This window comes from Aquarana catesbeiana, linkage group LG11 (genome assembly GCF_042186555.1).
Source record: "Aquarana catesbeiana isolate 2022-GZ linkage group LG11, ASM4218655v1, whole genome shotgun sequence".
Taxonomy (NCBI): Eukaryota; Metazoa; Chordata; class Amphibia; order Anura; family Ranidae; genus Aquarana; species Aquarana catesbeiana.
The window spans coordinates 112,529,728-112,547,566 of NC_133334.1; the positions used below are offsets into that span (position 1 = coordinate 112,529,728).

The window sequence follows — 17,839 nt, forward strand, 5'->3', positions numbered from 1 at the left end:
CTCAAAGTGTTCGGCATAGAAGCAATGCCGAGCGACCTAGATAGTGGTAAAAAATATCAAATGCTGTGTAGTAGAGAGGCCTTCTGAATATTTTCCCTAGGAACTTTGGCCCCGAAAGGTCTGAACGAGGAAATTGAACTACACAATGTAGCATAATTCCTTCAGTTCCCGTCCAAGCTTTCGAGCCATTGTTAACATCAGTTAGATAATTCAGATGTGACCTCTCTAGTGTGTCCTTCGCCTCCACTATGTTGGTAGGGGCTCACTCTTGGGGTGTATGGGATGCACTAAGGTCAAGGACTAGGAATTGTGTAGACCATTTGGCAGGTGTAGTAATAGGTTTTAGCCGCTAGGTATTTGTTTAGAAGCTAGTTATTAGGTTTAGGTTGTGGTTGGTTTCAGATAGTCGCCTTTTGGCCTATTTGACTACATGATGTACGTTTTGTAATTTTATGCAATTTACCACCAATGTAATTTACCGCCATTGGAGTTTAGTGTCTAATCCCACCAGATGCTAGCGGGCAATGGTGCCTCTCTCTCTCTCTCTAGTCTATGGTCCGCCGGTCCGCAGAGGTATGTTCCAGGGTATATGCTAAAGTGATGGGTACCACTGTCATTTGGCACAGTATGGTTTATTATTATATGGTTTACATAGTTATTTGTCACTAGATTTATATATATTTTACATCTACATGGAGTGGGGTGCAGCCTTCCAGTAGGAACACTCTATTGCTGTGTCTAATGGTGATTAATATTGGTATAGGCTGATGAGGTACAGTATTCACTTTGAGATCCCATATGTATTTTTAGTATTTTATACTATGTACTATTTATTTTATAATCCTTCCTCCTCTAGATTAGTATCGTGCTGATATCATGACGACTAATTGTTATGGACTCCCATGTGTTGTTCTTTTAACATTAAGTATATTATATGTTATATTTCAATCTATGACTTTTATGGATATGGTATGATCTATTGTACCTTGAAGGGATACTTCTGCGGACTCCTTCTAACAATTTTATATTATGATCAACATATAGGTTTGCTTTCTTTTTTCCATTATCCCCTTCTTTTCTACTTCCTTATTTGGGAATCGAGATTTACATCAAAATATTTTTATATTTATATTTTTAATTTTATTTTTATTTTTATTAATAATTTTTTTTTTTTTTAATTAACTAAGTTTTTAAATTATACATTCCTTCTTCCCCTCCATTTTTCATCAATGTTTCTTTAGAGAAAAGTGGGTTGAGCACTGCTAGTAGCCCCCGCCAGAATGCTGCCTGTCCTGCTTAGCCAGATTGCGCCTCTGCCAATGATAATGTTGGTAGTGGAGCGATTGGTAGAGAGCGCGCGGCCGTACTGAGATGCGCGCGCATTACTCACCACAGGTTGACGGTCGGAAGCAGTGGGTGGAACGCAAACACACCCACGCTTCTGGACCGTGTTCCTGGCGCACAGTGACCTCTGACGCCTGTGGAGGAGGGGGAAATGACGCCACGATCGGCCGGAAGTTGCGGGTGGAACGCAGGTACGCCTGCACTTCCTGGCCTTTTGAATGGCGTGCGTTCCACACATGGCATGCTGCACTTTTATGGCTCCTGGGAGCCGGAGGAGCCTGGCATCATCCACCCCAGTAGATCGGAGGCATGGGGACACAATTAGAGCTGCATGAAGGAGGTGAGGTGTCTTTGTTTTGGCGCACCTAATCCCCCTTCCCCTGCCCTGTTGCACATAGTATATGGTGAGAGTGAAATTGATCTACTGGTCCAGTGTTTCTATATTTTTATTTATATCTATTTATTTTTTCAATTAATCAATTTCTTTTTGTACTAGTATTACTACTACCATTATCTTTTTAGCAGATTACATAGAGTGATGTTTGCCCTCTATTTTTTGGCTACAAATGGGGAATCACACTCAGAGGGATGGGATAGAGAGGGTTAACCCGAATGGGTGGGTGGTGCCTAATATCTGTGGGAGGGGGCGTCGTCACTAATTGGGTGGGGTAGACACAGGCACAAACATACATTTATAGAGAGAGCAATTCGAGAGACCAACCATTGCCCGCTTAGGCTCTGAAGAAAGGGGTGCTCCCCCGAAACGCGTAAGCCATCAGCCATTTGCGCTGGTCTTATCCTCTCGGCAACAGGTCCTGGGGTGTCGATCCACAGAAACAGCGCTTTTGCGCCCTATTGAAAGCTATTTATACTAGCTCGTTTGTGAGTATAATTTTTACTGTTTTTATGCTGCATTAAAGTTTATCAGTGGTAATGCACTAGGTTGGTGCGCCCTCTTTCTTTTCTGTTTTTTTTTAGCTTGAATACCCATTGTTCAAATGAGGGCTGCAAGACGCTAGGCATTACTTCTATAGGTGGCTGCACCACATATCCAGTTCATGGACACCTGAGCGCAGGAGAGGTCTTTTTTCTTGTGTACTTCAAGGTTTACACCGGTGTTTGGAAGTTCCCATATGTCTATCGGACTGCACATTTATTTGGACTTCACTTGTCATTTAATTTTTGTTTTCTGCTTTGGACTTTGTTATGTTTATGTTTAATATCATAATTCTTCCTTTATGTACATTTATGCACATTGGTTTTTTGCAACAACAGCGCTGCACTTATGAATTTTTCACATTTTAGCTTTTTGTCTACAGCCGTGTTGGCTGCTAAGTTGCAGGTTCACATAGCAGTATTTTTCCTTTTCACTTTGCCAAGTGTTATTATAGGCTTACTTAATAGGTACAAGTTCAAAAGCTGGGTTTACTACATTAAGACTGAATAAAAGCCAACCATATTGACCAGGTGCAAAGGGCACCATCCTGTGGTAGGCAGTGCACAATATTTTTTTTCCATCTCTTAAAACATTTTTATAAAATTTCTTAGGACACAGTTTTTTAACCACTTGCCACCCGCCCTATTACAGAATGACGGCGGCAAAGTGGTTTGATATTCCTGATCGGACGTCATATGACGTGATCAGGAATATCGAGCCGCTGCGCGCCCCCGGGGGGCGCGCATTGCGGCGATCGTTGTTGCGGGGTGTCAGTCTGACACCCTGCAACACCGATCTAGGTAAAGAGTCTCAGACGGAGACTCTTTACCACGTGATCAGCCGTGTCCAATCACGGTTGATCACGATGTAAATAGGAAGAGCCGGTGATCGGCTTTTCCTCACTCGCGTCTGACAGACGCGAGTAGAGGAGAGCCGATCGGCTGCTCTCCTGACAGGGGGGTCTGTGCTGATTGTTTATCAGCACAGCCCCCCCTCGGATCCTACCCAGGACCACCAGGGAAGCCGCCCAGGACCACCAGGGAAGCTATCCACACTGGACCACCAGGTATGCCCCTAGACCACCAGGGAAATGTCACTATGTGCCCAGGCAGCTGCCAATCTGTGCCCAGGTAGCTGCCAGTCAGTGCCCACTGCAATGCCTACCACTGCCAGTGCCACCAGGGATGCCCATCAGTGCCTCATTTTAGTGCCGCGTATCAGTGCCCATCAGTGCCACGTATCAGTGCCCATCAGTGTCCAGCAGTGCCGCCTATCAGTGCCCATCAGTGCCCAGCAGTGCTGCCTATCAGTGCCGCCTATCAGTGCCACCCTATCAGTGCCTAGCAGTGCCGCCTTTCATTGCCCATCAGTGTCGCCCATCAGTGCCCATCAGTGCCAACCAGTGCCACCCAGTGCCACCCATCAGTGCCGCCTATCAATGCCCATCAGTGCTGCATATGAGTGCCACACATCAGTGCCGCCTACCAGTGCCCATCAGTGCCGCATTTCAGTGCCCATCGTCAGTGCCCATCAGTGCCCGCTCATTGGTGCCACCTCATCGGTGCCACCATATCAGTGCCTGTCAGTGCCTGTCAGTGCCGCCTTATCAGTGCCCATCAGTGAAAGAGAAAACTTACTAATTTACAATTTTTTTTAACAGAAACAAAAGCAAAACTTTTATTTTTTTCAAAATTTTCGGTCTTTTTTTATTTGTTTAGCAAAAAATAAAAACCACAGAGGTGATCAAATAACACCAAAAGAAAGCTCTATTTGTGGCAACAAAATGATAAAAATTTAGTTTGGGCACAGTGTAGCATGACCGCGCAATTGTCATTCAAACTGCGACAGCGCTAAAAGCTGAAAATTGGTCTGGGCAGGAGGGTGTCTAAGTGCCCTGTATTGAAGTGGTTAAGGTTTAAATAAATCACTGAATTTACTGCCTACCACAATATGTTGCCCCTTGCACCTGATCAACTTGCACAGTAAGGTTATCTAAAATACAGTCTTGGGTCTCATTGATAAATCCTACATGATCGTGGTGCAGCAAGTATACTGCAAATACCTGGACCCAGGATCTCAGATGTTCCAATCTCTGCTCAGCCTGTACACCTGAGTGATGGTCTGAAAAGAGCCAAGGCTGTCTTCTGCTGTAAATATGTATCCATATGTATCTGCATATCCAGTGGTAACCTGCAGGTAGGGATACATTTTTTCCCTTGGATAAAATCTCTCTGCATCCAGGGACAGAATTGTGTCCCTAACAGCAGGTAACTACTGTGACCCACGGTTTGTTAGTGTGTCACTCATGCTCAATCAATGTGGGGAGTAATGTGAATGATACCGAATGTGCTGCAGGAGTGCTGGCAAGGGATGGAGCTCATCCCAGCTCCTGTAGTCACTGATGGGAAGGGAGAAAAAAGTCCCTGGTGCCGCACATCCACAGATTCCTATGGTAATGTAGTATTGATGGTAGAGACTACCTCAGCCCGGGTCCCCACCAGGCCACACCCCAATGTGTTTTGCTTTGTCCCCCGGAGCTTAAACATGGGGACCACTGGATGTACAGATACATGTTAACAGCAGTGGCTCTTTTCAGCCCATCACTCAGGTGACAAAAATTGGAACATCTGGGATCCTGGCTGTAGGTATTTATGGTATATTTGCCATTCCATTGGCATTTAGAATATGAATGAGATCTAAAGCCTTGCTCACACAGTAAGTTTTTTTTAGTTCAACCCAGCGGGCTGAACGGAAAAAAAAAATAGGGAGCCTAGGGGGAGCTTGTTATACTAATGAGTACACTACCGCACCACAACTGCAAGCATTGCGTTCTCTTCAGTTGAATGGGGATTATTTTTGCTGCGCTGCATTGCAAATCCTCATGGCCCCACTCTGCTGTCACATGTTTTTACCATACCTCCCCCAACATAAAAGTGTAAATGATGCCTTCATGTTTGAAAGACCTGAACCCCCCCCCCCAGGAAAAAAAAATGATCTAAGGCCCTGGGCCTTCATCAATGCCTAATCTTTCTAAATGGTAATTTCTGCAGCTAGGTGGCAAAATATTGAATAAAGCATGTTTTTTGATACAGATAGTCTTTTAATGGTATAAAAGTCAGTATTTTATAAATTATTCATATGTTTAAGCTTCGTAGGAAAATAAATAGATAAATAACCTACCTCTTCTGCATTAACTACATCCATCTTTCTTTTTAGGAGCTCTTGGGCTGGTTGTTGGACATCCAATAGATACAGTTAAGGTGAAAATTCGAAGTCTGGTGATGAGCAAAATTAAGTCACATCCCATACATAAGCTTCCACTTTTGACTAATAAAACAAAATACAGTATCTCACAAAAGTGAGTACACCCCTCACATTTTTGTAAATATTTTATTATATCATGTGACAACACTGAAGAAATGACACTTTGCTACAATGTAAAGTAGTGAGTGTACAGCTTGTATAACCATGTACATTTGCTGCCCCCTCAAAATAACTCAACACACAGCCATTAATGTCTAAACCACTGGCAACAAAAGTGAAAATGTCCAAATTGGGCCCACTTAGCCATTTCCCCTCCCCGTTGTCATATGACATGTTAGTGTTACAAGGTCTCAGGTGTGAATGGGGAGCAGGTGTGTTAAATTTGGTGTTATCGCTCTCACTCTCAAATACTGGTCATGGCAAAGAACTCTACATAAAGATGGCCTAGGCTATAAGAAGATTGCCAAGACCCTGAAACTGAGTTGCAGCACAGTGGCCAAGGCCATACAGCAGTTTAACAGGACAGGTTAATCTCAGAACAAGCCTCACCATGGTCGACCAAAGAAGTTGAGTGCACATGCTCAACGTCATATTCAGAGGCTGTCTTTGGGAAATAGACATATGAGTGCTGCCAGCATTGCTGCAGAGGTTGAATGGGTGGGGGGGTCAGCCTGTCCGTGCTCAGACCATACTCCGCCCGCTGCATCAAATTGGTCTGCATGGCTGTCGTCCCAGAAGGAAGCCTTTCCTAAAGATGATGCACAAGAAAGCCCGCAAACAGTTTGCTGAAGACAAGCAGACTAAGGACATGGATTACTGGAACCATGTCCTGTGGTCTGATGAGACCAAGATAAACTTATTTGGTTCAGATGGCATCAAGTGTGTGTGGCGGCAACCAGGTGAGGGGTACAAAGACAAGTGTGTCTTGCCTACAGTCAAGCATGATGGTGGGAGTGTCATGGTCTGGGGCTGCATGAGTGCTGCCGGTACTAGGGAGCTACAGTTCATTGAGGGAACCATGAATGCCAACATGTACTGTGACATACTGAAGCAAAGCATGATCCCCTCCCTTTGGAAACTGGGCCACAGGGCAGTATTACAACATGATAACGACCCCAAACACACCTCCAAGATGACCACTGCCTTGCTAAAGAAACTGAGGGTAAAGGTGATGGACTGGGCAAGCATGTCTCCAGATCTAAACCCTATTAAGCATCTGTGGGGCATCCTCAAACGGAAGGTGGAGGAGCGCAAGGTCTCTAACATCCCCCAGATGTCATCATGGTGGAGTAAAATAGGACTCCAGTGGCAACCCGTGAAGCTCTGGTGAACCCCATGCCCAAGAGTAAGCCAGTGCTGGAAAATAATGGTGGCCACACAAAATATTGACACTTTGGGGTTGATTTACTAAAGGCAAAAAGACTGTGCACTTTGCAAAGTGCAGTTGCACACTGTAAGAGCAGTTGCTCCAGAGCTTAGTAAATGAGCAGAAGCTCTGCTGACTTTCATCAACCAATTATGTGCAAGCAAAAATTTATTTTTTTTATTTTCCTTGCATGTGATTGGGTATTCTTTGCAAAGTGAAGCTTTACCTCATTTACTAAGGTCTGGAGCAACTGCCCTTGCAGAGTGCAATTGCACTTTGCAAGGTGCACTGTCTATTGGCCTTTAGTAAATCAACCCCTTTGGGTCCAGTTTCAACATTTTCACTTAGGGGTGTATGCACTTTTGTTGCCAGTGGTTTAAACATAAATGGCTGTTTGTTGAGTTATTTTGAGGGGACAGCAAATGTACACTGTTATACAGCTGTACACTCACTACTTTACATTGTAGCAAAGTATAATTTCTTCAGTGTTGTCACATGAAAAGATAGAATAAAATATTTACAAAAATGTGAGGTGTGTACTCACTTTTGTGAGATACTGTATCTGTGCAAGTTTATATTTAGATGCTGATACTAAAGACATTGTCACTTTTTCATATTTTAGGTACGTATACAGACCCAGTCCGGGTACCTTGGAATTATAGATTGCATAGTGAAAACTTACCAGAAAGAAACGGTGAGAATTATACTTTTGTAATCTGTAAAGAAGAATATGATGTGATGTGATTGTATCAAGCAATATTTGATGTGGGTCACAGGGTTGGGTATATAGACTAGAATGTTTGGGCAAATGTATATTTTATTCAAATTTCATTCTTGGACCATTTACATTACAGATATACATCTCTACATCCTTGGAGCACAATTGGCATAAGATGAATACAAATAACAATATTTTCATTACCATGCCAAGTTTATCCAGTTCATGGAGAGCTGAATTTTAGAAATAGCTGGCAGCTTGCTTACCACCAGAATGTCATATCTAAACGTATATTGGCTGTAGTTCGAAGGCCAGTATTGGCTCAGTATTTATAAATATTAAATTATACAATTTAGGCTTCATTTACACAGGAGTACCGATCTGTACAACCGTGTGAAGGTTGTCTTCAGTGGCCTGGGGTGCACATGTGTTCTGTGCATGGGCATGCATGCAGTCTGTTGAAATCAATGAAAGGCAGCCAGCTACACCTGCATCCTGGAATGTACATACATGCGGGTCCAACGCACGGATCAGGACGCAGATTTTTCATCATACCTGCGCAGATGTACACTTTGGATGCACATGGAGGTCCGTATAACTGTCATTAGTTTAAACAGACTGCCTTCATGCCCCTTTATGGAACACCTTAGCATCTTGGGCAGCTGAAGACGGCCCTTATGTATTGGCCATACGTATTTGTACGCTTGTGTGAATGAGGCCTAAGGGTTGTCAAATACCTGTACTGCTTTCAATTCCCAGTATGTGCTTAGGAAAAGGTAAACTGGAATTAAAGTATAACTCATTTTTTTCTTGTTAGAGTGGGAAAGGGTTAGAGCTTATGTCAGGTTTTTATTGCCCGCTTTGTTCCTATTTGGGAGATTTGACCTCACTAGTTGTCCTAGGGTCAATTGTTAATGGTAGATAAAGTGAGGGGATATCCACAATTTCTAAGGAATTACTTCCAAAGGGATTCTGTTCTGGTGACTGGTGAAGGCAAACAAGGTTTTACCCCTTATTTTTGGGAGATTTCCAGTTCCTGTTACATAGTTTCATAGTTAGACAGGTTGAAAAAAGACATCAAGTTCAACAAAAAAAAAAAAAAAATACAATCCCATATACACAAACCTCTACCCAGAGTTGATCCAGAGGAAGGCAAAAAAAACCCAGCAAACCATGATCCAATTTGCTACAGCATGGGGAAAAAATTCCTTCCTGATCCCAAGAGAGGCACTCTGATTTTCCCTGGATCAACTTTACCTATAAATGTTAGTACCCAGTTATATTGTGTGCATTTAGTAAAAGAAACCAGGCCCTTTTTAGGGTTTAAAATATTTTTATTAGCAGCTTAACAAACAATACAAGGAGCAACATCTCAAGTTACAGTTTAGTGACAATCACAAGCTAACAAGTGTGCTGAGTCAGCCCAATGGCTATCGCCCACAGCTTGACTCCTTTCAACAAACATTGTATTAATAGCATTGACCGTCACTTGGGACTAAGAGTAGCTCCAGTTGGACGAGCTCCGTTGTCCATAAAAAAAAAAAGTTGTATACAGAAAAAATTTTTTTTTTTAGGAAATAAGATAAAAAAAACAAAAAACAAAAAGAAAGAGAAAATTAGAAAGTAGAGATGGGGGGAAGCGACCAAGGGAGAGTGGGATTGGAAGAAAGGAAAGGGGGAGGAGGAAAGGGGAAACAGAGGAAGGGAAAAGAGAAGATAGTCAGGGTAGAGTACAAGGGCTGCTGTAGGGACAATCGTGTATATATATATATATATATATATATATATATACAAAAAAAAAAAAGGGTTGCTAGAGGACAGCGGGGGGCTGGGGGACCCGCAGGTACATGCCCCACTCACCTCACCATCGGATTATATTTTTAGGGTGGTTATATCGAGGTCTGTAACATATTGGCTAAAGTATCAGAGGCGGAGAAGGGGAGCCAGATGGACCACGACACCTTATATTTGTCAAGGGTGTCATTGTCTAGGGCCAACATCTCCTCCATTCTTATGGTATTGTTCATAATCGAGACCCATCTTGACAGGGGAGGAGTGGTGGTTGTCTTCCAGAATGATGGCATAAGCTGTCTTGCCGAGGACATGAAAAAACGGAGGAGCCTCCGTTTCTGCGATGTTATTGACCCAGGAAACATTGAAAGGAGGGCAATCTTAGGGAAAGGTGTCAGGGTTTCATCATAGATTTTGTTATAACATTCAAATACCTGATTCCAGAAGGGGCGGATCCTCTCACATTCCCACCAGACATGTAGATAAGTCCCTGTGAAAGAAGTACATCGCCAACAGGAGGCTGGAGTAGATGGAAAAATGTTGTGTAACGTGGCGGGGTCCCTGTATCATCTCGATAGAATTTTGTAATTCTTTTCCTGAGAGTAACAGGATATAGTGGATTTGTGAGTGAAATAGAACAAGTTTTGCCAATCCAGTCGGGAGATGTCTTCTCCCAGGTCTGCCGACCACATCCTGGTATAAGGTGGTAAGTCATCGTGTATAAGAGCTTGTAGAAGACAATATATATGAAGCGCACTACCCCTGTAGGAGCTGCAAATTTGTTCGTTTTCCCACTGACCATCCCAGACCCCCTGAGCTACCCTCACCTCTGACACTTCGGGTTCCATAATGATTGATAGTATGTGGTCACTAGGGATGAGCCGAACACCCCCGGTTCGGTTCGCACCAGAACCTGCGAACGGACCGAAAATTCGCAGGAAACGTTAGAACCCTATTGACGTCTATGGGACTCGAACTTTCGAAATCAAAAGTGCTCATTTTAAAGGCTAATTTGCATAGTATTGTCCTAAAAAGGGTTTGGGGACCCGGGTCCTACCCCAGGGGACTTGTATCGATGCAAAAAAAACTTTTAAAAACGGCCGTTTTTTCAGGAGCAGTGATTTTAATGATGCTTAAAGTAAAAAAAAAAAAAAGTGAAATATTCCTTTAAATATCGTACCTGGGGTGTGTTTATAGTATGCCTGTAAAGTGGCGCCTGTTTCCCGTGTTTAGAACAGTCCCTGCACAAAATGTCATTTTTAAAGGAAAAAATCTCATTTAAAACTGCTTGCGGGTTTAATGTAATGTCGGGTCCTGGCAATATGGATGAAAATCAGTGAGACAAACGGCATGGGTACCCCCCAGACCATTACCAGGCCCTTTGGGTCTTGTATGGATATTAAGGGGAACCCCGCACCCAAATTAAAATAAGGAAAGGTGTGGGGCCACCAGGCCCTATATACTCTGAACAGCAGTATACAGGCGGTGCAAACAAGACAGGGACTGTAGGTTTGTTGTTAAGTAGAATCTGTTTGTAATTTTTAACGGGTACATTTTTAACGTGTTTAGCTCCAGCCAAAAAATCTTTTTTAAGCTTTTTGGAAAACATAGGGAAGGGTTATCACCCCTGTGACATTTGTTTTGCTGTCTTTCCTCCTCTTCAGAAGATTTCACCTCACTTTTTGTCCCAATGACAAATGTTTTTTGAAAATTTGGGGTTTTTTGTGGAACAAGGATTGGAAAGCATCAGTGGAAAGGAGAAATGTTTTTCCCATATTAACTCTTACAGGAGAGAATTTCCCTTCCTAGGGGTAGATTTCATCTCACTTCCTGTTGTCTCCTTCCGTTTGCAAGTAGGAGTCGTTTGTAAGTTAGATGTTTGAAAGTAGGGGCCTGCCCTATATACTCAGCAGAAATTTGGGCCTTAGGTGTTGTTGTGGCCACAACACTGTAAGCCCTCACAGGGCCCTGCTGTGAAATATTAGATCAATAATTGTAATTACATGCCCCTGTTGAACAAGGGCAGAAAAATTGGGCCTTTGGTGGTGGTGGTGGTGCTGGTGCCACAACACTGTAAGTCCTCACTCGCTCTTGGTGGGTGCAGAAATGGGCCCTGCTGTGAAATATTAGATCAAGAATTGTAATTACATGCCCCTGTTGAACAAGGGCAGAAAAATTGGGCCTTTGGTGGTGGTGGTGCCACAACACTGTAAGTCCTCACTCGCTCTTGGTGGGTGCAGAAATGGGCCCTGCTGTGAAATATTAGATCAAGAATTGTAATTACATGCCCCTGTTGAACAGGGGCTGAAAAACTAGGCCTTAGGCACTGGTGCTGGTGCCACAACACTGCAACCCCTCACAGATACTCTAGTTGGAACGCAGAAATGAGCCCTGCTGCAAAGTATTGCATCAAAAATTGTAATAACACGCCCCTGTTAAACAGGGGCTGAAAAATTGGGCCTTAGGCACTGGTGCCACAACACTGCAACCCCTCACAGATACTCTAGTTGGAACGCAGAAATCAGCCCTGCTGCAAAGTATTGCATCAAAAATTGTAATTACAGGCCCCTGTTAAACAGGGACTGAAAAATTGGGCCTTAGGCACTGGTGCTGGTGCCACAACACTGCAACCTCTCACAGATACTCTAGTTGGAATGCAGAAATGAGCCCTGCTGCAAAGTATTGCATCAAAAATTGTAATTACATGCCCCTGTTAAACAGGGGCTGAAAAATTGGGCCTTAGGCACTGGTGCTGGTGCCACAACACTGCAACCCCTCACAGATACTCTAGTTGTAATGCAGAAACGAGCCCTGCTGCAAAGTATTGCATCAAAAATTGTAATTACACGCCCCTGTTAAACAGGGGCTGAAAAATTGGGCCTTAGGCACTGGTGGTGGCGCCCAGAACCAAAAATGTTCTTACAAGCTATCAGCGTGATGATTGAGGAGGAAGAGGATAATTACTCAGGGATAGTCACTCAGCATCAGCATAGGCAGTCTTTGAAGGGATCTGAGATTTCAAAAAAAATTATTCGGTTACATCAGCATCAGGTGCTTGGTAGCTGGTGGTGATCCAAGACTGGTTCATTTTTATGAAGGTCAGTCGGTCGACCCAGTCGGTGGACAGACGCACCCTGTGATCGGTTACAAAGCCTCCAGCAGCACTGAATGTGCGTTCCGGAAGAACGCTGGATGCAGGACAGGCCAGTAGCTCAATTGCATACTGTGCAAGCTCTGGCCAGTGATCCATCCTCAAGACCCAGTAACCCAGAGGATTTTCGGTGGGAAAGGTGTCCAAGTCAGATCTTGCCCCTAGGTATTCCTGCACCATGTAAAACAGACGCTGGTGATGGTTGCTGGAACCGATTATACCTTGGGGCTGCGGACCAAAAAATTGTCTGAACGCATCAGTCAGATGGCCACCTTCTCCACCGCTCCTTCTTTGACTGACCGAAGCCTCAGCAACACGTTGTCCAGAAACAGGAGTTTGTAACCTCCCAGTCTCTGGGAACGCGTTGCACAGACCTTTTTGCAAGGCCTCCCGAAGATGTTTCATCCTCTGCTCCCTCTGTGATGGCAAGATAAGGTCCGCAACCTTACCCTTGTAACGTGGATCAAGGAGGGTTGCCAGCCAGTATTGGTCCTTCTCCTTGATACCACGAATACGAGGATCCTTACGCAGGCTTTGCAGGATCAGGGAGGTCATGCAGCGTAGGTTTGCTGAGGCATTCGGTCCGGAGTCCTCTGGGTCACTAAGGATGACATGGTCCGCAGCCACCTCCTCCCAGCCACGTACAAGTCCATGTGTTTCTTGGGACTGATCCCTTAAAGACAGCTGCTGATGCTGAGTGCCAGGCTCCACCTCCATACTGACACAATCTTCCTCCTCCTCCTCCTCCTCTTCCTGTGTGATCAGCGGGCACGCAGGAACACTGTCTGGATAAAGGGGGCCTTGAGAGCTAAGGAAGTCCTCCTCTTCCTGCCTCTGTTCTGCCTCAAGTGCCCTGTCCATTATTCCACGCAGCGTGTGCTCCAACAGGTGGACAAGGGGGACAGTGTCACTGATGCATGCACTGTCACTGCTCACCATCCTCGTGGTCTCCTCAAATGGTGACAGGACAGTGCATGCATCCCTGATCATGGCCCACTGGTGTGGGGAAAAAAAAAACAAGCTCCCCTGACCCTGTCCTGGTGCCATAGTCGCACAGGTACTCATTGATGGCCCTCTGCTGCATGTGCAGCCGCTGCAGCATGGCCAACATTGAGTTCCACCTGGTGGGCATGTCACAGATTAGGCGGTTCTTGGGCAGGTTAAACTCCTTTTGGAGGTCCGTCAGCCGAGCACTGGCATTATATGACCAGCGGAAATGCACACAGACTTTCCTGGCCTGCCTCAGGACATCCTGTAAGCCCGGGTACCTGCCCAAGAACCGCTGCACCACCAAGTTAAGGACGTGAGCCAAACAGGGCACATGGGTCATTTGTCCCTGTCGGAGGGCAGAGAGGAGGTTGGTGCCATTGTCACAAACCACCATTCCTGCCTTAAGTTGGCGTGGCGTCAACCACCTCTGAACCTGCCCCTGCAGAGCTGACAGAACCTCTGCCCCAGTGTGGCTCCTGTCCCCCAAGCACACCAGCTCAAACACCGCATGGCATCTTTTTGCCTGCGTACTTGCGTAGCCCCTTGAACGGCTATGGAGCACCGCTGGTTCCGAGGACAAAGCACAGGAAGAGGCCATGGAGGAAGAAGAAGAGGAGGGGGTGGAGGAGAGAGGTGTGTCACAATCATTAGCATTTTGGCAGCGTGGTGGCGGAACAACCTCCAACACTCCTGCATCCTTCCCAGCTGCCAGCAGAGTCACCCAATGCGCCGTGAAACTTAGGTAACGTCCCTGTCCATGCCTGCTGGACCATGAGTCAGCGGTATTATGCACCTTACCGCTGACCGCCCTGTCCAGCGAGGCATGGACATTGCCTTCTACATGCCGGTAGAGAGCCGGAATCGCCTTCCGTGAGAAAAAGTGGCATTTGGGTACCTGCCACTGAGGAACCGGACATTCCACACACTCACGGAAGGGGGCAGAGTCTACCAACTGAAAAGGCAGCAGTTGAAGTGCTAGCAATTTTGCCAAGCTAGCATTCAACCGCTGGGCATGTGGATGGCTGGGAGCAAACTTCTTTCGGCGGTGCAGCAGCTGGGGCAGGGAAATTTGCCTGGTACAATCTGACGTCGGTGTACCAAAAGCAGATTGCCCACAAGTACTTGGCTGTTACACACCTAATTCTACACCTTCATTCCTCTCAGTGCAGGTCTCAGAGAGGACTGAAGGTATAGTGGGGTTGGAGATCTCAGCTGATGAGGAGCAAGGAGAGGTCCTCTTTGTTCTTTGGTGTGGGTCTTTTAGATACGCTTGCCAACGAACTGCATGGCAGGTCAACATATGTCTGGTCAAGCATGTGGTACCCAAGCGGGAGATGTTTTGGCCACGCGAGATACGCTTGAGACATATGTTGCAAATAGCAGCGGTGCGATCTGATGCACTCGTCTCAAAAAAGGCCCACACCAAAGAACTTTTTGAATAATGCGCAGAGACTGCAGCGCCCTGCACATGTGGAGCTTTGGGGTGTGATGCAGTCAAGGTGCTGCCCTTAGGCTGGCCCCTGGAGGGCATCCTGCCTCGTTGGTGATGTGCCGCCTCCTCCTCCTCCTCTCTCCTATCAGGCACCCACGTTGAGTCAGTGACCTCATCATCCCCTCCCTCCTCATCACTGGAGCAAACCTGGCAGTATGCTGCAGCAGGGGGAGCATGACTGCCAGATTGCTGTCCTTCTTGGGCACCCCCTCTGTCCATGCTCACGTTACTGCCTTCATCGAGCTCAGTATCATCATCAGAGCCTTCCAAATGCTGGGCATCCTCCTGGAGCATGTTCCCAACACTGTGGTCAAACAGTTCGAGGGACTCCTCAGGAGGACATGGTAGGGCTAGTGAAGGAGTCACTGATGACATTGAGCCAAGGGAAGAGGCCGCTGCTTTGCCAGACAAAGTACCCTGGTCATGGGTGAGAGAGGATGAGGACGGCTTGGTCATCCAGTCGACCAAGTCTTCTGCATGTTGCGGCTCAACACGGCCAGCTGCTGAAAAAAAGGCCAAGCGTGTCCCACGGCCACGTACTGATGAGGATGCACCGTCTCCACGACCAGCACTAGACACAGAGCCTGCTTGCCCTCTCTTATTGGCTTGTGACTGTCTGCCTCTCCTTCTTGGCCTTCCAGACATACTAATGGCCTGTAGCTGCACTAAGCTGGGATATATATATATATATATATATATATATATGTACTGATACTGCAGCTAGCAAAATCAACTGCCTGCCTGTAGTATGAGAACACCACCAACCTTCTACAGGTAGCTTTAGCCGAACACTGTGCAGAGCTCGCAAAAAAATAACTTGTAGCTTTTTTAGCTGCCTGCGGTAGTGATAGGATCAGGAAAACACCACCAACCTTCTACAGGTAGCTTTAGCTGAACACTGTGCAGAGCTCGCAAAAATATAACTTGTAGGTTTAGCTGGACACTGTGAGGAGGACGCACCACACTAACTTGTAGTTTTAGCTGAACACTGTGAGCAGGACGCACCGCACTAACTTGTAGGTTTAGCTGAACACTGTGAGGTGGACGCACCGCACTAACTTGTAGTTTTAGCTGAACACTGTGAGGTGGACGCACCACACTAACTTGTAGTTTTAACTGAACACTGTGAGCAGGACGCACAGCACTAACTTGTAGTTTTAGCTGTACACTGTGAGCAGGACGCACCGCACTAACTTGTAGGTTTAGCCGAACATTGTGAGGTAGACGCACCGCACCGCACTAACTTGTAGTTTTAGCTGAACACTGTGAGGTGGACACACCACACTAACTTGTAGTTTTAGCTGAACACTGTGAGCAGGACGCACAGCACTAACTTGTAGTTTTAGCTGTACACTGTGAGCAGGACGCACCGCACTAACTTGTAGGTTTAGCTGAACACTGTGAGGTGGACGCACCCCACTAACTTGTAGGTTTAGCTGAACACTGTGAGCAGGACGCACCCCACTAACTTGTAGTTTTAGCTGAACACTGTGAGCAGGATGCACTGCACTAACTGTAAATAGTCTAGCTGCCTGACTGTGGTACTAATAGGATCAAAAGAACACCAGCAATTTTCTTCAGGTAGCTGTAAATACTGTAACAAGACAAGCCTGCCTGTCAGTAAGAAGATAACAGGAACGGATCTAGCTGAACACTGTGAGCAGGCCGCACCGCACTAACTTGTAGGTTTAGCTGAACACTGTGAGGTGGACGCACCACACTAACTTGTAGTTTTAGCTGAACACTGTGAGCAGGATGAACTGCACTAACTGTAAATAGTCTAGCTGCCTGACAGTGGTACTAATAGGATCAAAAGAACACCAGCAATTTTCTTCAGGTAGCTGTAAATACTGTAACAAGACAAGCCTGCCTGTCAGTAAGAAGATAACAGGAACGGATCTAGCTGAACACTGTGAGCAGGACGCACTGCACTAACTTGTAGCTTTAGCTGAACACTGTGCAGAGGTCTCACTACGCTAACTTGTAAGTTTAGCTGAACACTGTGAGGAGGATGCACCGCACTAACTTGTAGTTTTAGCTGAACACTGTGAGCAGGACGCACCACACTAACTTCTAGGTTTAGCTGAACACTGTGAGGTGGACGCACCGCACTAACTTGTAGGTTTAGCTGAACACTGTGAGCAGGACGCACCCCACTAACTTGTAGGTTTAGCTGAACACTGTGAGCAGGACGCACCCCACTAACTTGTAGTTTTAGCTGAACACTGTGAGCAGGATGCACTGCACTAACTGTAAATAGTCTAGCTGCCTGACTGTGGTACTAATAGGATCAAAAGAACACCAGCAATTTTCTTCAGGTAGCTGTAAATACTGTAACAAGACAAGCCTGCCTGTCAGTAAGAAGATAACAGGAACGGATCTAGCTAAACTGAATACAGTGTATATATATATATATGCAACACCTGGGATGCATATATATACACAATACTCTGTAAGTGCAGCTAACTGACTGACTGTTCTGCCTAATCTATCTAACTCAAATAAAATGACACTGTCTGTCTCTCTCTCTCTCTATCTATGAACGCCGGAACACACACTACACAGGGCCGCCGTGGAGGCGGCCTTATATAGTGTGGGGCGTGTGCTAAATCCCCTGAGCCATAATTGGCCAAAGCCTCCTTGGCTTTGGCCAATTACGGCTCTCTGTTCAGACGGCGCTGTGATTGGCCAAGCATGCGGGTCATAGTGCATGCTTGGCCAATCATCAGCCGGCAATGCACTGCGATGCCGCAGTGAATTATGGGCCGTGACGCGCCACACGAATT

At 45.8% G+C, this 17,839-nt stretch overlaps 1 protein-coding gene across 2 annotated transcripts in view; it reads left to right on the forward strand.

Annotated features, from left to right (window-relative positions):
• Nucleotides 1–17,839, forward strand: part of SLC25A45 (solute carrier family 25 member 45) — a 74,333-nt gene that overhangs the window by 24,198 nt on the left and 32,296 nt on the right. For both annotated transcript variants that reach the window (XM_073604898.1, XM_073604897.1), the window contains exons 2-3: nucleotides 5,498–5,541; nucleotides 7,534–7,605. In XM_073604898.1, coding sequence (XP_073460999.1) covers nucleotides 5,498–5,541; nucleotides 7,534–7,605 — 116 coding nt within the window. The remainder of the gene's footprint in view (nucleotides 1–5,497; nucleotides 5,542–7,533; nucleotides 7,606–17,839) is intronic.